The following is a 20,441-nucleotide window of genomic DNA, read 5'->3' as shown; positions in this document are numbered from 1 at the left end:
AATGTGAGAAAGGTTTTTTAAAGGTTTTAGACGTGATTGAAGAACCTCACCTTCCCGGAGATGTCGTCAAACTGGTAGAGGTCGATGGGCAGCGGCGTCTCGTTGATGACAGCCTGCATGCTGGTGACCCGGAAGCTGTTGTCGTAGGTATAATCAAACCGTGCGTTCACCATGCCGTCCTCACTGAACCGGAAGATCTGCCGGTCCACCAACGGTCCAATCTGCCGGTACCGGATGGAACAGATGAACCCTTCGCTCTGGAGGTTCACCGTCTTCAGCACACCAGCTGTCTCGTCGTAGGTGAAGCTAACCCTCGTAGAATCATACAAGATCTCCGCCATTTTGTTCTGTCGTCGGTACTTGTAAAGAATTCTACGACCTGTTGATGTAGAAGTGGGGGGTTATTCTGTGTACAACACCAACATAAATTCCTAGCAATATTTGTTGAATGGCAATACAGTTTTAGGGAAGTTTTCTTAAAGTTTCTGAAAATGTTCTCTTTTTTTTTTGTGATAATATATATATATTTTTAACTTGATGACAGACGAGACAAAGACGTTAGACACACTCCACACATAACACAACCATAACAGCTCTGACAGTTGTCTGACCTGTCCCTAGGTGGGCCACTCTGAGGAGCTGTCCGTCTTCGCTGTAGTCGACGGTGACCGAGGCGTTGCTCTCCGGGGGGTTGTAAATGTTGCGATAGTAGCCCAGGGAGCGGATGGTCTGCATGGTGTGACGGGCCACCGAAGGCATGGTGACAGCAGACAGGCGGTCCAACAGGTCGTAGTCAAAGATGTACTGACGCTGGCTGTGGAGCAGGAGCACCATGGACTGGAGGGAGGAGGACGGAGATGGAGGGAGGAGGACAGGGGAGGGAAAGGAGGATGGGAGGGAAGGAGGAGGGGCAGTGATGGGAGGAAAGGGAGAGAGAGAGAGGAACAATTAACGGCACAATTAATGAACTCTAATGTACATTACAAATTCAAATGGAGCGCTAAACCAGGTATTAACATTCCATTTCCTGAAAGATTTTCTCTCTTTTGAGTTATCCTTGACCTCCCTCCTCCTTCCCTCCCTCCTTTCGTCCCTCCCTACCTCTCAGTATCTAAACGCAGAACTCTGTTAAATGCACTCCACTGCATTAATTCTACAGTGTTCTGTAATTATTGGCCTTTGCTGGCACTCTCCTTTCTTCTCCTCCTGTGTGTGTGTGTGTGTGTGTGTATGTGTGGAGTAGTGTAGGGTCTACCTACTAATCTAATAAAGGTAGGCACCAGCGGAAGTCACAATCACTTAGCCAAACAGCAGGTAATTAGCTACTTTGCATAGCGGCGGGGGGGAGAGTGGAAGTGGATGAGTACATCTGAAATGGCACCCTGTTCCCTATGTAGTGTAATACTTTTGACCGGGGCCCATGGGGCTGTGGCTAAAAGTACTGCACTACATAGGGAACAGGCTGCCATTTGGGACGCAGTCGCTATGCTAGCTAGTGGACGGTTGGTCGTGATTTCAACAACAACATTTTTTTTACTGAAGAACGAGGCCCATAAGTAGGAAGTAGGAAGGTACGGCTCAGAATAGATGAGCAGAGAGCATCTTACTGAGTCAATAACAACAACAACATCACTCCAGTCCCTCCAGGATTCAGATATGCATCTCTGTCTGCCTCAGTGCCTTAATGTGTGTGTGTATTGTGTGTGTGTGTGTGTGTACGCGGCGGTTTGTTTGTGTCTCTCTCTCTGAAGAGGGAGCCTGCCTGGAGGATCCTTCACCTTGTCTGTCATACATGGACAGACATTAACACAAGCTCCCCAGGCACTGTGTTTGTGTCCCTGTGAATGTTTGTCTGTCTGTTTCTCTGTATGTGTGTGTGTGTCTATGTGTGTGTGTGAGTGTGTGGCTACTGTGGCAACATATGTTTAGCCGGGGATATTTCTCTTGCTGGTCACTCTACCAGAGCTCTTGGCTGGCAGGCAACCACTGGGTGGGTGGGTGGGCGGTGGGTGTGTTGTTGTGTGTGTTTGTGCAGGCAGGCAGACGACAACCGGGTGGGAGGGAGGGTGTTGGGGGAAACCATACATATTTCATGAGCGAACAGACAAAGGCACACACTTTTCAGCCCTGTTCCAAACTTATACTGAACTGAAATATAAACCATTTCAAAATTTTACAGAGTTACAGTTTATAGGGAAATCAGTCAATTGAAATAAAATCATTAGGCCCTAATCTGTGGATTTCACATGACTGGGAATACAGATATACATCTGTTGGTCACAGATACCTGAAAAACATAAAAGTTTGGGCGTGGATCAGAGAACCAGTCAGTATCTGGTGTGACCACCTCATGCAGCGCGACACATCTCCTTCACATAGAGTTGATCAGGCTGTTGATTGTGGCCTGTGGAATGTTGTCCCACTCCTCTTCAATGTGCAAAGTTTCTGGATATTGGCGGGAAGTTGAACACGCTGTTGTACACGTTGATCCAGAGCATCCCAAACATCCTCAATGGGTGACATGTCTGGTGAGTATACAGGCCATGGAAGAACTGGGACATTTTCAGCTTCTAGGAATTTTGCACAGTTCCTTGCATGAGGTGATGACCTCAGAATCTCATCACGGTATTTCTGTGCATTGAAATTGCCATTGATAAAATTAAATTGTATTCATTGTATCTAGTTTATGCCTGCCCAGGTAGCCTAGTGGTTAGAGAGTTGGACTAGTAACCGAAAGGTTGCAAGATTGAATCCCCGAGCTGACAAGGTAAAAATCTGTCATTCTGCCCCTGAACAAGGCAGTTAACCCACTGTTCCTAGACCGTAATTGTAAATAAGAATGTGTTCTTAACTGACTTGCCTAGTTAAATAAAGGTCAAATAAAATAAATAAAAAATAACCCCACTGCCTCCATGGGCCACTCTGACATCAGCAAACTGATCGCCCATACACGTGTGGTCTGAGTTTGTGAGGCCGGTTGGACGTACTGCCAAATTCTCTAAAACGACGTTAGAGGAGGCTTATGGTGGAGAAATGAACATTCAATTCCCCGCTCCCTAAAAACTTAAGACATCTGTGGCATTGCGTTGTGGGGCAACATTTCTGGTAACTTTCAGCTGATGAAACATGGGACCAATACTTTACATGTTGCGTTTATATTTTTGTTCTGTGTAGTTTTGTCATTGTGTAAACGTAACCTCTGTGATCGTCTCTACAGTTTGTCCTAAAAGTGAGAAGGGAAGAAAAGTTTCTGCTACTCTGGGGTATCAGCCTGGGATCTCTCTCTCTCTGTGTCCCACCCACCCACCCTCTCTCTCTCTCTCTGTTCTCTCTGTGTTGTGTCCCTGTGTCCTCCCCATGCTGTCTAAACCCTGGCTCCAGCCTCCTCCTCTCCCCTGGGTCTCGTTTCCATAACTCTGGTCTTCACTAGTCCCTCTTAAGCCATCGCTCTGTACACTAAAATCCACAAACAATGTCCGTTTTATCTCCCTGCTGTTGCTCTCTCTCTTTCTCTCTCTCCCTCCCTCCCTCTCTTTGTCTCTTTCTCTATATATCCCTTACTACCTAAAGGGAATATGGCCCTTTTATAGTCTGTGCAGATTCCCTTGTATATTTTTCAAACATCTTTTCTGTTTTGACACTCATAGCTTTCAAGGGGGCCTTCAATTACTTTTGTGGCTTTCCCCCCCCCCACTGTTTTCATCTTCAGAAAATAACCTTGTGTTTTTTGTGCTGACAATGAAAATAGACGACTATTCCCACCACTAATCCTTTTGTCACAGGAGACGCACCGGTCTCTACAGATTTGAACAGCTCGTCTCTGGTTAAAGAGGGACAGACAGTGGTTGTGTTTGTGTGTGTGGGTGTATGGGTAAAGCTTACTGGGCGTGCATAGGGGAGAATCACAGTGTACTTAGCACCTGATGCCGTAATGCCAGGGTGTAGGAACACTAATGCTTTAGCACACAGCGGAGTGGAGTTTAAGGGGGACATTTTGACAGTAAACAAGCGGCGCTGCATTTGACATTGACCATGCCGGTTCAGCTACTCACCAAAACACCAGTTGGAATGCAATAGATCGGTGTTACAAGTGCATTCACACTTAGTCATCAAGTACTTTTTCACAACGTTTTTGTGCATCGTCAATATGGGGTGTTTTCTGGTGTTGCTGATCATGGCACCAGAGTGTGTGTATGCGTGTGTGGGTGTGGGTTTTTCAACAGGCAGCACGTTTCCACAACTGACAGCACGTTTTCTGAGCAATAAAATGTCAAAGACTGTAAAGACACAGCACCAAGTGATTGTCATTGAAGAACTCTGTAGAAAAGGAGTCCCACGCATAATAGAGACACACGTGATTGTACACAAATGTAAGCAAGGTTTGAAATGATTACGTTTTCAGTCAAACGTGATATCTGTTTGGGCTTCTCGCGGTCAATTTGCAGTCTACAAATGATGTCCCGGGCCCCCTGACCATCCGGTTCAGAATCTAGTTGATCATCCCTATTTCCTACCTTATCCAGGTATGTATAACTCCAGGTCTTTCCATCGGCGAACACTCGGGACACAATCCTCCCTTGACCATCGTACTCCACCCTCTCGGTGGTGGGACCCCTCTGTAGGCTGGTCACCTGCCCCGTGCTGGAGTAGGTAAGGTTGACTGACAGCAGCTTACTGCTGGGGACCCACAGAGTAGGGTGGCCCTGGGTGTCATACACGATCTTCAGCAGGAACTTCCTGTGGTCGTCGTAGATCTTTTCTGTCCGGAGAGTTCGGTCGTAATCCACCGAGAGAAGGTTTCTGCCGTTCACCTTGAGAGAAAAGAAGAAGGGTTGGACAGTTTTAGCTTAAATATTGTACAAATACAATAAAAAGGTTTGCAGTCTAAGGAGTAATGTTTATTAACAATACATTATTTCGACTTTATTCAGATTCGGACAGATTGTTGAACTTTTAAAACACAAATCTAACAAACACACAGGAGAAATGATGAAACTGTGAACTGAACCGGCATTCAAAGTAAATTCCCGACCCAGAACCGCTATTTATCGCCTCCCAATGACCCCGCTGTTTGTTTAAACCGCTGTTTACCGTGATCGATTCTCAAGACCGACACTAAATTCATAGGGATTCCTAGCATTTGATTAGCCGTTTTTGTGAAGGGAGATTCATTAAAGTGAGAGACTGGCTGGCGTGTGTTCAAACTCTTGCTCTTGACTGCTTTTACAAATCCCCCCCCTAGGAATTCAGCGAGGTGGAGAGACAGAGAGAATGAGAAAGCGAGAGAAAGAAAAAGAGAGAACCAGAATGACCAAGAAAGAGAGCGAGAGCGAGAGAGAATAAGAATAATATTGTGGTGGAGACCATGCAGTCTCTCTCTCAGCCTAGTGGGAGCTGTGACTCATTTGAAGATGACAGGGGCCTTCGGAATGCCTCCGAGACACACCGAGACACTAGCCAACAGAACGTGACCTCGGCCTCAATTTATTCCCCATAAGAAAGCATGTCACTTCCTGCTGGGATGGATGCCGTGGGGACACCCACCTAGCCTACATGCCCGCACCACCATTCATGTTGCCAGCAGAGTGAGGGAACGAGAAAAAAAACAGCAGAGGATAGATGTCAATATGGCCTTCATGTAGTTTGTTGTAAGCGAAGGCCCCTGATTCCTCCTGGACATTCTTCAGTAATGAGACGAGGAGGCTGAGATCCAGACAGAAATAAAGTGCTTCCCAAATGCCACCCTACTCTCTACATAGTGCACATACAGTGTCCCTATGGGTCTTGGTCAAAAGTGGTGCACTGTATAGGGAATAGGGTGCCATTTGGGACATACAGAGTCGTCTTTGGAGAGAGAGCGATGAAGACAGACACTGGAAGGAGGAGTGGTTAACACCTTGGAGACCAGCCCTCTTCTCTGACAGAGGGAACGGCTCAGAACATGCAACCCCACCAATAGATGTAGCAGGAAGTGTGTGCTTGTGTCGTTGTGTGTCCCATTAGCTTTAAGTTCACATACCGGAGGCATCCGATATGGGAATTAGGGGATGACCCCTCGAGGAGTCAGCAGGAAAACAGAAGTCTACCTTTTCCTTTTGTTGGATAGATGGTAATGACTTTCAGATATTGTCTTTGATGTTGGAGGAGACAAAACATTCCGACAATAAGGCATCGTTGTCCCCCGCTAACCGCTGACAAACTGACACTAATTAGATGGTGATAACGAGGACACGGAAACGCTGACAACGAACCGAAGACTATTTGATATGGAAAATAGTCTCACTCCCTTTCAGTGGTTAAATCCATATTGTAGTTAGCAACAAACCCCGACCAAGACCCATCCTATATTGTAGCCTATGTTTGAATGACGACCGTGGTAAAAACGAGAAGGAAGTGGCAGTCAAAGATCTGACTAAATCACCTCCAAGAGAAGAAAGTGAAACCCCAACTACTAGAATCCACTTCAGAAACCCCTAGACAGGTAGTAAGGATGTTTTAACCAGCTATGCCTGTTGGGAAGTGTGTGAAAGGTGCCAAGCTGTCACAGAAAACATTTTTTTTAAAGAAAGCCCCAACCTCCATATCTGCCTACAAAACAAAATGGCAGCTCCTCTTTAGCCTTATGCCTAAATCAAGACCAAATACCTCATTTACCTCTTCATATGATATATCTAATTGACTTTGCGGCTTAAAAAAACAAACAATCCAAATAAAAAGGCCGCCACTCTCCTCTTCCTCCTTTCTCACCCTGAGCTTCCTCCCGAACACGATGACTTTCCCCCGGGTCTGCTCTTTGCGGAAGCGCCACTCCACCAGGTTCTGCCCGTTCTCCCCGGGCAGCGTCATGTTCCTCCGTGCCACCGTGGGGTTGGCAGCGCCCGCCAGGATGTGGGGCTCCGTCTGGTAGTGTGTGTCCATCCCGTTGGCATAGATCACCCTCAGAGAGTGGTCGTAGCCCACCTGGTAGCTGTTCCTTAGTTGGTCTGTGGTGGAGAGAAAGTCAAAAGTGTTTTAGTTCGAGCCCTGAATGCCGACAGCCGTGGTATATCAGACCGTATCCCGTGGGGACGACATTTTTAATCCTATAATTACGTTGGTAACCAGTTTATAATAGCAATAAGGCACCTCGGGCGTTTGTGGTACATTGCCAATATACCATGCCTAAGGGCTGTATCCAGGTACTCCAGGTACTGCGTCGTGCATAAGAACAGTCTTTGCAATATTGTGGAATATTGGTCATATACCACACCCCCTCGGACCTTATTGCTTAAATAAGCAACATCTGATTTCAGATTTGAGAACCACATTCTCGCCTTCTGTTACATAAAGGATGGAGGATTCCTATGTTGGGCCTGCATTGATAGAACCCTTCAAGGTTCCTCTCCTCTCCTCTCCTCTCCTCTCCTCTCCTCTCCTCTCCTCTCCTCTCCTCTCCTCTCCTCTCCTCTCCTCTCCTCTCCTCTCCTCTCCTCTCCTCTCCTCTCCTCTCCTCTCCTCTCCTCTCCTCTCCTCTCCTCTCCTCTCCTCTCCTCTCCTCTCCTCTGTCTACAAACAGACAGTTACTGTTGTATGATTAAGTATATTGATCTCTGAGCTGTCTTTATTTTATGACCTCTTTAATAATGAAAGGGGATCAGGGATTAATGCCCATTGAGTAATTGGTGAAGTCATTAATATTGTGTTGACGTTCGACTAATCAATGCTGTTGGTTTATCAACGTGGCGCATTAATATTCATGATTGGCACACAACGTTGAGACACACAGATATGTGTAAACACACACACACACACACACACACACACACACACACACACACACACACACACACACACACACACACACACACACACACACACACACACACATACACATACACACCTCCCCACCTCTACTTACCCTGGACCAGTGTGTAGAAGGAGTCAATGGAGGAGAGGTTGGTGGTGATGCTGACGTCCTCGTCACGGCCGGACGTCTCAATGTCCACCGTGATGGCCCCGGTCATGTCCCCGTGCAGGTTGGTCACCACCCCCGTAGGGAATGTCACGTTGGTTAGACGACCCTCACTGTCATAACTGGAGGGAATGGAGATAGATAGAAAGAAAGAAAGAAAGAAAGAAAGAAAGAAAGAAAGAAAGAAAGAAAGTGAGAGAGGAGAGAAGACAGAGAGAGAGGAGAGAAGACAGAGAGAGAGGAGAGAAGACAGAGAGAGAGGAGAGAAGACAGAGAGGGGAGGGAGAGAAGACAGAGAGAGGAGAGAAGACAGAGAGAGAGTAGAGAAGACAGAGAGAGAGGAGAGAAGACAGAGAGAGAGGAGAGAAGACAGAGAGAGAGGAGAGAAGAGAGAGAGAGGAGAGAGAAGACAGAGAGAGAGGAGAGAGAGAGAAAGAGAGGGGAGAGAAGACAGAGAGAGGGGAGAAGACAGAGGGGGAGAGAGAGAGAGAGAGAGAGAGAGAGAGAGAGAGAGAGAGAGAGAGAGAGAGAGTGGAGAGAGACAGAGGGAGTGAGAGAAGGAGAGAGAAGGGAGAAGACAGAGGGAGCGAGAGGGGAGAAAAATAGGAAAATAAAGTTATATGGAATTGTTTTAAGAATGTCCTTCCAATAAATATTTAGCTATTTGATTTTTAATTTTAAGACCCCTTGAAGTATCCCAAAAAATATAAATATTTGTATCTTTACTGCTATTAGCCCATATAATCACACTGAATAACAGATTCACTACATGGAACAACAGATCCAACAGTCCCATCAAAAATATCAAAAGGCAATTTGTTCTGAAGTGTCTCTCCTATATCTGAGAGAAAGATCAGGAAACATTTGTTTGTTTTTGTACATGTATTTAAGGATACAGTCAGACACTGTAGAACTGTAGTCAACGACTTCCTCTGGCATTGTGATGTTGAATAGAGAGTCAGCGGGTAGCAGGTTGAGGGGTCAGGGTTTGGGTTCAGACTCAGAGGCAGTCTTTTTGACAAGGGCTCTGTGGTAAAAGTTTTGGGCTATGGAAGCTGTAGCATGGTCGAACACACTGCCTGGCTAGCTGACTAGGGCCTTTGCTGTCCCATATGGCTGGGAGTCTATTTTGGTACCTGGAGGGAGTGTCAGTGTGTGTGTTTGTGTGTGCCTGAGCTAGCCTACTATCAGATTTAGAGAGAGATGTAGTGACAGCCCTGTGTCTGCTGGTGTATGTCTGCTCTGGGAGTAACAGGCACTTTGTGACTCTCTGTCTCACACTCTTCTTTCTCTCCTCCCTCCATATTTCCTCCATGGTGACAGTGGGTGTGGCTCCCAGATGAGCTCTACTCCAAGCATCACACACACACACACACACACACACACACACACACACACACACACACACACACACACACACACACACACACACACACACACACACACACACACACACACACACACACACACACACACACACACTGTATAATTTACAACTATTCCTCCATGTGTTGGAACGTGGTACAGTACAAGGTGAAACGGAATGGAACGTTTTCTATGAAGATGTCCCCTGAGTTGTGTGGCGTGTGTGTAAGGGTATGTGTGTGTATGTGAGTGTGTGTGTGTGATATGGTTTTGCTGAGCAGGCATTGATCAGCTCCTGTCTTACTGATACAGATCAGATGGAAGTGCAGAAAAGATGGCTGCTGGCTCTATAGTATACACACAGCCAATCACTAGATGGTATAGGATGATGAAGGACATCTTCATGCTGTCAGAGTTAGGATTTACGGGACAAGGGACACTCACAAAAAGGGGGACACTGACACTTCCTTACACAGTCTTAGGGGACAACAGAGGGAGAGAGACTTCTCTTATAGCAGCTTTCTGAAACACAACCAGTGGGGCAGTCAGTTTATGAGTCAGTTTATGAGTCAGATAGTCAGTCAGTTTATGAGTCAGATTGTCAGTCAGATAGTCAGTCAGTTTATGAGTCAGATTGTCAGTCAGTCAGATAGTCAGTCAGATAGTCAGTCAGTTTATGAGTCAGATAGTCAGTCAGATAGTTAGTCAGTTTATGAGTCAGATTGTCAGTCAGATAGTCAGTCAGTTTATGAGTCAGATAGTCAGTCAGATAGTCAGTCAGATACTCAGTCAGAGAGTCAGTCAGTTTATGAGTCAGATTGTCAGTCAGTCAGATAGTCAGTCAGAGAGTCAGCCAGATAGTCAGTCAGTTTATGAGTCAGATTGTCAGTCAGTCAGATAGTCAGTCAGTTTATGAGTCAGATAGTCAGTCAGTTTATGAGTCAGATTGTCAGTCAGATAGTCAGTTAGTTTATGAGTCAGATTGTCAGTCAGTCAGATAGTCAGTCAGATAGTCAGTCAGTTTATGAGTCAGATTGTCAGTCAGATAGTCAGTCAGTTTATGAGTCAGATTGTCAGTCAGTCAGATAGTCAGTCAGTTTATGAGTCAGATAGTTAGTCAGTTTATGAGTCAGATTGTCAGTCAGATAGTCAGTCAGTTTATGAGTCAGATAGTCAGTCAGATAGTCAGTCAGTTTATGAGTCAGATTGTCAGTCAGTCAGATAGTCAGTCAGTTTATGAGTCAGATAGTCAGTCAGTTTATGAGTCAGATTGTCAGTCAGATAGTCAGTTAGTTTATGAGTCAGATTGTCAGTCAGTCAGATAGTCAGTCAGATAGTCAGTCAGTTTATGAGTCAGATTGTCAGTCAGTTTATGAGTCAGATTGTCAGTCAAATAGTCAGTCAGTTTATGAGTCAGATTGTCAGTCAGATAGTCAGTCAGTTTATGAGTCAGATTGTCAGTCAGTCAGATAGTCAGTCAGTTTATGAGTCAGATAGTCAGTCAGATAGTTAGTCAGTTTATGAGTCAGCTTGTCAGTCAGTTTATGAGTCAGATAGTCGGTCAGATAGTCAGTCAGATTGTCAGTCAGTTTATGAGTCAGATTGTCTGTCAGATAGTCAGTCAGTTTATGAGTCAGATTGTCAGTCAGATAGTCAGTCAGTTTATGAGTCAGATAGTCAGTCAGATAGTCAGTCAGTTCATGAGTCAGATTGTCAGCCAGTCAGATAGTCAGTTATATAGTCAGTCAGTCTATGAGTCAGATTTCAGTCAGTCAGATAGTCAGTCAGTTTATGAGTCAGAGTGTCAGTTAGTCAGATTAGTCAGTCAGTCAGTCAGTCAGATTATCAGTCAGTTTATCAGTCAGACAGTCAGTCAGATAGTCAGTCAGTCAGTCTGTCAAATAGTCAATCAGAATTGAGCCCTAAGTCTTTGCTGGTCAGTAAGTACTACTTACTCATAGAAGGTGGTCCATCCTATCTGTATGGTCTTGGTGGCGAGCAGCCCACTGTTGCCGTGGTAGGTGAACAGCACCAGCTCCTGTCCCTGGGCCGTCAGTGTCTTCAACCCGCCATTGGTCCCGATTGTCAGCCAGATCACCTGGTTGTCCGGGGCCACGATCCGCACCGGCATCCGGTTGGGGTCGCGGCGGATCCTCAAGGTGTTGCCACTACTATCCGTCACGGCTGTAACGTCCTCCTCGTTGCTATAGCTGAAGTTGTACTTGTAGTCCCCGGTGACGAGAGACATGGTGAACTGGTGGGTTCCGTTGGAATCAAACACGTAGAGCTCCTGGGACGACGGCGAGGCCACCTCGAAGGAGCCCGGGCCGGAGACGGCGGAGCCCGACGGCGGTTGGTTGCGGCGGACGGCGCGGATGCGGATGTTGCCCAGGTCGGCCACGTAGAGCGTACCGTCGGGCGAGACGACCAGCGAGGAGGGCGAGTTGAGGCGGGCGTCTTTGGCGTAGCCGTCGCCTGTCTGGTAGCAGTCGCAGTTGGCGTCGTTCTTGCAGTCGCAGTCGGACAGAGCTCCGGCCAAGGGCGTGATATCGCCGCCCGTGGACACCTACATTTACATGTGAAGTTGAATCATTTAGCAGAATGCTCTGATCCACAGCCACTTACAATCAGTGCAACGAGGGTAAAAACAATGACATAACAATCATTGAAAGATATTCAAAGTAGGCTGCAAAAGCAGTGCCAGCCAGAACGGCAAATACAACAGTACGTTGTTCTTGGTCTTTCCCCCCCTCTTCGTTTGCATCTCATGACATATCATTGTACTATATTACAGGACTATATGACCTGGCGGATGCGGTGTATCTTCTTCTCATCAGTCTCGGCGATGTAGAGCACGCCACTGTAGGACAGGGCGATGGCGGCAGCTCCCTCCAGCATGGTCTGCACCGCCCGCTTGCCCAGCGTGTATTCTATACCCGGCACCTGGCAGTGCATGGGGCGTCCCGCCACGATGCGCACCTGTTGGGACACAGCAACAACACAAGTCAAAGAGGCGAACAGTATCTTGGCCAAGACTTATTCAGCCCCAATGTGTCGGTGCATCCTTCCATCTCGCCTTACCCATCATGCATTGTTCCCACTACCAGCATGAACGTATTTGCGTATGTAATAGAAGTGCTCCTATGTGGGCGTGTGATGGTCACCTGTCTGTTCTCAGTGATCTGGAGCACCACGTTGTTGTCCAGGACATAGATGGAATTATCCATGGGGTTGATGGCCAGAGCTGTGGGCCACTCCAGACGAACCTACAGCAGAGATTAGATTCATTAGGATCCTCATTATCCGACGCCAAGGGAGACAGACAGCTAGCCGTACTGTGGTCCCACATGTAACCAAAAATACATTGCAGACCCCAAAAACACTGAACAATTTACATCCACTGAAAGGAGAAGAAAAAGGAATCAACCAGAACCTTTATTAGCCTGAAGGGGTGAAAACTCTTCGCAAAAGTTCCGTAAAGATGACAGAAACAAACAAATCAACCCACAAAGACAGAACAGATGAGATGTGAGTCTAGTGCTGCTCTGCACCCCCCAGCCCCCTCTGCCCCCCCTGAGCGTCTGGCTGTGACACTGATGAAGAAGGATCCTTTACTTCTCAGGACTTATACATTGTGTGCTTCGCTCTGATTCAATTTAAATCAGCCACCGGGTCATTTATTACATTTTAAAGACAAACACACACACACGCGCACCACACACACACACATGCAGGCCCACACTCACTTACGCATGCACACGTGCACACACACACACACACCCCTACACACACTCTGCGAAATGATGCACTCCCTCATCGCCTGAGGGAAGCAACTCTCTGCTGGCAAAACAAAGAGGAGAGAGAAAGGGAGACGTTCACGTTTTATAGTCTCAACGAGACTTCTCTCTCATTCTGTTTCCATCTCCCGGTGGAGGAGCAGGGTATGCTGGCGGACAAAATGTCTTGGTAAAGATGATATGAAGAGAACACACACACACACACTCCCGCCCCCCAAAACACACACACTTCTGCACCATTAGTGTTTTGTAGAGCTCCGGGCACAGCGGTAGTTAGGGATCTGCTGTCTTCGACGTCTTCACCTCACCCCCGACCCTGAGTGACCTGGCAGGTTAAGCGCTTCAGCAGAGGACCATTAAAAGCTAATGACGCTTTTAGCCTTTAGCTCGACCACATGAAAGCTCTTCCCTGCCAGTTACAGGCCATACATTATACATGGATAAAGCTGAAATAAAGAGACACTATTTGGGCACTTGGTACCATGCAGTGACTGGAAGACAGACTGTGTTTCTTCCTTCGACTCTCAAAGTGCTACAAATACTTAACCCCTGCTTTTCCCCCCTGTGGAAATGGAAGTGGAGGAAAGTGAAATGACAACAGAGCGTTCCTGTCTATTCAGATGCCCAAAATCATCAGTTGGTAGCCACTGCAGCGCACGGCAGAGTTCAATCGTCAACTTCTCAACATAGCTCCTAGAGAGAGAGAGCTGGAGAGAGAGAGTTGGAGAGAGAGAGTTGGAGAGAGAGAGCTGGAGAGAGAGAGTTGGAGAGAGAGAGTTGGAGAGAGAGAGCTGGTGAGAGAGAGTTGGAGAGAGTGAGCTGGAGAGAGAGAGCTGGAGAGAGAGAGCTGGAGAGAGAGAGTTGGAGAGAGAGAGCTGGAGAGAGAGAGCTGGAGAGAGAGAGCTGGGGAGAGAGAGCTGGAGAGAGAGAGCTGGAGAGAGAGAGCTGGAGAGAGAGAGTTGGAGAGAGAGAGCTGGAGAGAGAGAGTTGGAGAGAGTGAGCTGGAGAGAGAGAGCTGGAGAGAGAGAGCTGGAGAGAGAGAGTTGGAGAGAGAGAGCTGGAGAGAGAGAGCTGGAGAGAGAGAGCTGGAGAGAGAGAGCTGGAGAGAGAGTTGGAGAGAGAGAGCTGGAGAGAGAGAGTTGGAGAGAGTGAGCTGGAGAGAGAGCTGGAGAGAGAGCTGGAGAGAGAGAGCTGGAGAGAGAGAGCTGGAGAGAGAGAGAGCTGGAGAGAGCTAGAGAGAGAGAGTTGGAGAGAGAGAGCTGGAGAGAGAGAGAGCTAGAGAGAGAGAGCTAGAGAGAGAGAGTTGGAGAGAGTGAGCTGGAGAGAGAGAGCTGGAGAGAGAGCTGGAGAGAGAGAGCTAGAGAGAGAGCTGGAGAGAGAGAGCTAGAGAGAGAGTTGGAGAGAGAGAGTTGGAGAGAGAGAGAGCTGGAGAGAGAGAGCTAGAGAGAGAGAGTTGGAGAGAGTGAGCTGGAGAGAGAGAGTGGTATAGCCTTGAAAGCACTGAGGCTGTGGAGGGGAATCCCCTCTCTACAGTACAGCATGTGTATGGGAACATTTTATTTCATACCACCGCCATGTTGAGGTGACAGTGGTTGGGGGTTGCAGTGTTTCTGCTGCCTGTTTTAACTGACACAGAGCTGTCTTTGGTTTGTTTTTGCTCCAGTGAGTCCCCGCTGCTTGCCAAATGGCACCCTGTTCCCTATTTAGTGCACTATCTAGGGAATAAGGTGCCATTTGGGACGCACCCATACTTCTTCTCCCTCCCTGGCTGGCTGCGCTACACTGTGTCTCTTCCCCATTCTTCCCCCCCGGACCCATGGGTACTGCATATATGTTCCTGAATAACTCAACTCTGTGTTTCTCTCTCTTTGTCACAGGGGACTCTCTCCCTCGCTCTGTGATTGTGACAGAGGAGAAGAGGATGAGAAGGAGGAGGAGTGAGTCCAAAGAAGAAAGGGAGAGGGATGGAGAGATGGAGAAGAATGATCTGAGTGAATCTGTCTCTGTCTGTTTTGAGAGACGGGGAATCGGAGGAAGTGAGGTGTAGTGAGGATTGATATAGGGGTAGCTCAGGGCACACACACACACACACACACACACACACACACACACACACACACACACACACACACACACACACACACACACACACACACACACACACACACACACACACACACACACACACATTGATCTAGCTAGCAGTGGAAGGCACAGGGGACTCAGAGACAACACACCAAATACCTGACTTGCCCACACTGGTTATGCTTCACATTAGTTCAGAACACTGTCAATATACTTTCAGTCAGAAAACTGACATTCTCTTGGGCTCTCAGTTTGGCAAAAAAACATCAACAAAACTACCACCATCTAGACAGCACCACCAGCAGCCTATCATTCAAGATAACCCACTTCAGTGCTTCCCTAAAGCTCAAACTAGCCCACTCTGATTGGATAATCCAGGAAAAGCGCCTCGTAAAAACTCCAATAGGGGAGGCCACTTTCAGGAACAGTATTATGATTGACACATCCTGTTCCCTCTTAATCCTCAGATGATTCCTGTCTTTCAACAATAAAGTGAGATCCAAACCGGACCCTGAAATACCTGGAGTTGGATTTGGCCCTTAGAAAGAGCTGAGGCTGAGGGCCATAGTGCTGTTTGGGGTTGGGGTCAGTTCCATTTCAATTTGCCAATTCGGGAAGTGAACAACTGTAAAACCTCAATTAGATGCCGAGATTCAAATAATCACCTGTCCCTTTTAATAGCTGAGCAACTGCACACATTTCAGGAAATAAAAGCCTCTTTCAAATAAGCGCCGGGGTCAAAATGAATTGTTTACAAGGTTTAATGCTTGATTTTTTTACATTGAATAATTCAGTAATGACTCGAAAATGTTTGACAATCATCCGTTTATATCACCAGTAAGAAACTGCTAGCCGTTGGCTGCTAACAGCTGAGAACTGCTAGCTAACTGGCAAGCACAAAAACAGTGAAGAGCTTCGAGGGTACAGAGCCCTAGAAATCGGCAGAACCGGCAAAAATGCACGAGGAAAAGTTTTGAATGTTTTTTTAATAGATATAATAAGACAAAAGAAACGTGACACAGAGAAAAGAAACGTGACACAGAGAAAAGAAACGTGACACAGACAAAAGAAACGTGACACAGAGAAAAGAAACGTGACACAGAGAAAAGAAACGTGACACAGACAAAGAAACGTGACACAGACAAAGAAACATGCCACAGACAAAAGAAACATGACACAGACAAAAGAAACGTGACACAGACAAAAGAAACGTGACACAGACAAAAGAAACCGTGACACAGACAAAAGAAACGTGACACAGACAAAAGAAACGTGACACAGACAAAAGAAACGTGACACAGACAAAAGAAACGTGACACAGACAAAGAACGTGACACAGACAAAAGAAACGTGACACAGACAAAGAAACGTGACACAGACAAAAGAAACGTGACACAGAAAAAGAAACGTGACACAGACAAAAGAAACGTGACACAGACAAAAGAAACGTGACACAGAGAAAAGAAACGTGACACAGACAAAAGAAACGTGACACAGACAAAAGAAACGTGACACAGACAAAAGAAACGTGACACAGACAAAAGAAAACGTGACACAGACAAAAGAAACGTGACACAGACAAAAGAAACGTGACACAGAGAAAAGAAACGTGACACAGAGAAAAGAAACGTGACACAGAGAAAAGAAACGTGACACAGACAAAAGAAACGTGACACAGACAAAAGAAACGTGACACAGACAAAAGAAACGTGACACAGACAAAAGAAACGTGACACAGACAAAAGAAACGTGACACAGACAAAAGAAACATGCCACAGACAAAAGAAACATGACACAGACAAAAGAAACATGACACAGACAAAAGAAACATGACACAGACAAAAGAAACGTGACACAGAGAAAAGAAATGTGACACAGAGAAAAGAAACGTGACACAGACAAAAGAAACGTGACACAGAGAAAAGAAACGTGACACAGACAAAAGAAACGTGACACAGACAAAAGAAACGTGACACAGACAAAAGAAACGTGACACAGACAAAAGAAACGTGACACAGACAAAAGAAACGTGACACAGACAAAAGAAACGTGACACAGACAAAAGAAACGTGACACAGAGAAAAGAAACGTGACACAGACAAAAGAAACGTGACACAGACAAAAGAAACGTGACACAGACAAAAGAAACGTGACACAGACAAAAGAAACGTGACACAGACAAAAGAAACGTGACACAGACAAAAGAAACGTGACACAGAGAAAACGTGACACAGAGAAAAGAAACGTGACACAGAGAAAAGAAACGTGACACAGACAAAAGAAACGTGACACAGACAAAAGAAACGTGACACAGACAAAAGAAACGTGACACAGACAAAAGAAACGTGACACAGACAAAAGAAACGTGACACAGACAAAAGAAACGTGACACAGACAAAAGAAACGTGACACAGACAAAAGAAACATGCCACAGACAAAAGAAACATGACACAGACAAAAGAAACATGACACAGACAAAAGAAACGTGACACAGAGAAAAGAAATGTGACACAGAGAAAGAAACGTGACACAGACAAAAGAAACGTGACACAGAGAAAAGAAACGTGACACAGACAAAGAAACGTGACACAGACAAAAGAAACGTGACACAGACAAAAGAAACGTGACACAGACAAAAGAAACGTGACACAGACAAAAGAAACATGACACAGACAAAAGAAACGTGACACAGACAAAAGCCACAGTGTGTAAATGATAAGACATCAGTGCAGGAAATATGCAAATGAGCAAAAGCTGTGTGCACTAAGGAAATAGACTCAAATAAAAGCCTGTCTCTAATAAGCAATAGTTGTTTTCAGTGATTTAAGCAAATAAAACACCCAGGCTATTATTTAAGTTTAATAGTTAAAAAAATGTTTTCTCATTGTGTAATTTCAGTTTACTTGCTGAATTGGTTGAATTGAAATGGAATCGTCCCCAAACCTGGCACTGTAATCTACGCCATAGGGCAGAGTTCAGCTGTGTTGGTTGACTGGGGGCAGGTTTGGGGTATAGCGAGCGGCCAGCAGGGGGAGCTTTAGGCCTTTAATAAGCACTGCAACTCAGTAGAGGAGAACACTGGTTCTCTCAGATGAGACAACACCCCTGTCAATACTAGCCAGCCACACCATCTACTACAGCCTACATCAAAGAGGCTATATGGACTGAATGTATATTGCCAAATGTATATAGTAAGGGTGATAGAACCATGTTTGTATATGTATGGCTCTGAACGATGACTCAGGGCCGCCATTAAGATAAAGTGAGTCCAGCAAACACTGGAGGTTTGGTGTGTGTTCGTGTTCAGGTGGATGTCCCTGTGTGCATGTGACCCACCTGTCTGATGTGCATGCTGGTGTCACAGGTCAGGGGTCGTGCTGAGGTGAGGTCGTTGGAGCCCAACAGGGTGGAGATGATCCCGTTACGATCCACCTTCCTGATCATGGTCCCGTCTACGAAGTAGATGTACCCGTTCTTATCTACCGTAATACCTGGAGTAGTGGGGCAGAGAGGGAAAGTGATGAGAGGTAAGAAGTAGATGTACCCGTTCTTATCTACCGTAATACCTGGAGTAGTAGGGCAGAGAGGGAAAGTGATGAGAGGTAAGAAGTAGATGTACCCGTTCTTATCTACCGTAACACCTGGAGTAGTGGGGCAGAGAGGGAAAGTGATGAGAGGTAAGAAGTAGATGTACCCGTTCTTATCTACCGTAATACCTGGAGTAGTGGGGCAGAGAGGGAAAGTGATGAGAGGTAAGAAGTAGATGTACCAATTATTATCTACCGTAATACATGGAGTAGCGGGACAGAGAGGGAAAGGAAGGAGATTTAGTAGAAGTAGATGTACCCGTTCTTACCTACCATAATACATGGAGTAGAAGCAGAGAGATGGAGACTGAGATATTTGGATGTACAGTACACATACCTGCGTACGTGCACATTCAGTACACATTCAGTACACATTCACACAGACATACTATACGCACATACACACTCCTATGCACATACACACTCCTATGCACACACACACTCCTATGCACACACAGCACTTGCCAGCCTGTGGATGTACAACGTGTTCGTGTGTATGAGTGTGTGTGTGTATGAGTGTGTGTGTGTATGAGTGTGTGTGTGTATGAGTGTGTGTGTGTATGAGTGTGTGTGTGTATGAGTGTGTGTGTGTGTATGAGTGTGGCTTGGGCATTTTTCAGGTCACCGCAGAAGGAAGCACCCGGTGAATAATTCACATTTTGATGTCTAGTAGTGAATTATTTCACAGGGCAGAAGAGGAAGGGAGGATGGGGGAGGGAAAATAAGCCATTTTCAGCGCCGTCTCTGCATTTTAAAAAACCCCAAAATAGGAACAATAGAATAAAATAAAATAAAATGTGTGAATCCATAACTGTCTCTATTTTGGGGACGAGAGCCTAGAAGAGAGGAGGAAGGGAAGAAAACCCCCATGTTTCTGGTGGGATGGAATGAGAGAGAGAGGGAGGGAGGAGCAGGGGGGGTTAGTTCATCTTCACTTCACATCCAAATGGATGAGAAACAGACTGTTGCTATGGTTGCGACAACAGCGGCTAAAAGCAACTTCTCTCCCTCCTTTCTCCTAGTGTGTGTATCGGAGGAGGGTCCGCGCTCCTGAGGCGGTGTGTTCACCTGCTCCACTGCTGATCCCGTAGGGAGGGGGGGTGAAGGGGAAGAGGGATGGGGAGGGGGAGGAGGGTCCGCGCTCCTGAGGCGGTGTGTTCACCTGCTCCACTGCTGATCCCGTAGGGAGGGGGAGGAGGAGGGGGGGAGGGGTGAAGGGGAAGAGGGATGGGGAGGAGGGGGGAGGGGTGAAGGGGAAGAGTGATGGGGAGGGGGAGGAGGTGAAGGGGAAGAGGGATGGGGAGGGGGAGGAGGTGAAGGGGAAGAGGGATGGGGAGGAGGTGAAGGGGAAGAGGGATATGGAGGGGGGGGTGAAGGGGAAGAGGGATGGGGAGGGGGAGGAGGGGGGGTTGAAGGGGGAAGAGGGATGGGGAGGGGGATGAGTTGGGGTAAAGGGAAGAGGGATATGGAGGGGGAGGAAGGGGGGTGAAGGGGAAGAGGGGATATGGAGGGGGAGGTGGAGAGGAAGAGGGATATGGGGGGGGGGTGAAGGGGAAGAGGGAAATGGGGAGGAGGGGGGGGTGAAGGGGAAGAGAGATGGGAGGAGGGGGTGAAGGGGAAGAGGGATGGGGCGGAGGGGGGGGTGAAGGGGAAGAG

General features: G+C 46.8%; 1 protein-coding gene across 1 annotated transcript in view; it reads right to left on the bottom strand.

Annotated features, from left to right (window-relative positions):
- LOC109900466 (teneurin-3) overlaps positions 1 to 20,441 on the bottom strand; it is a 383,528-nt gene that overhangs the window by 8,834 nt on the left and 354,253 nt on the right. Inside the window, exons 25-34 of the mRNA XM_031828225.1 lie at positions 19,854 to 19,958; positions 18,535 to 19,052; positions 12,481 to 12,582; positions 12,122 to 12,295; positions 11,272 to 11,882; positions 7,898 to 8,073; positions 6,748 to 6,983; positions 4,515 to 4,811; positions 612 to 837; positions 51 to 379 (exon numbers count right to left, since the gene is read on the bottom strand). Coding sequence (XP_031684085.1) covers positions 51 to 379; positions 612 to 837; positions 4,515 to 4,811; positions 6,748 to 6,983; positions 7,898 to 8,073; positions 11,272 to 11,882; positions 12,122 to 12,295; positions 12,481 to 12,582; positions 18,535 to 19,052; positions 19,854 to 19,958 — 2,774 coding nt within the window. The remainder of the gene's footprint in view (positions 1 to 50; positions 380 to 611; positions 838 to 4,514; positions 4,812 to 6,747; positions 6,984 to 7,897; positions 8,074 to 11,271; positions 11,883 to 12,121; positions 12,296 to 12,480; positions 12,583 to 18,534; positions 19,053 to 19,853; positions 19,959 to 20,441) is intronic.

Source organism: Oncorhynchus kisutch, linkage group LG7, assembly GCF_002021735.2.
Source record: "Oncorhynchus kisutch isolate 150728-3 linkage group LG7, Okis_V2, whole genome shotgun sequence".
Lineage (NCBI taxonomy): Eukaryota > Metazoa > Chordata > Actinopteri > Salmoniformes > Salmonidae > Oncorhynchus > Oncorhynchus kisutch.
Note: the sequence above shows the minus strand (reverse complement) of the source record. Positions and strands in the feature narration are given on the sequence as shown.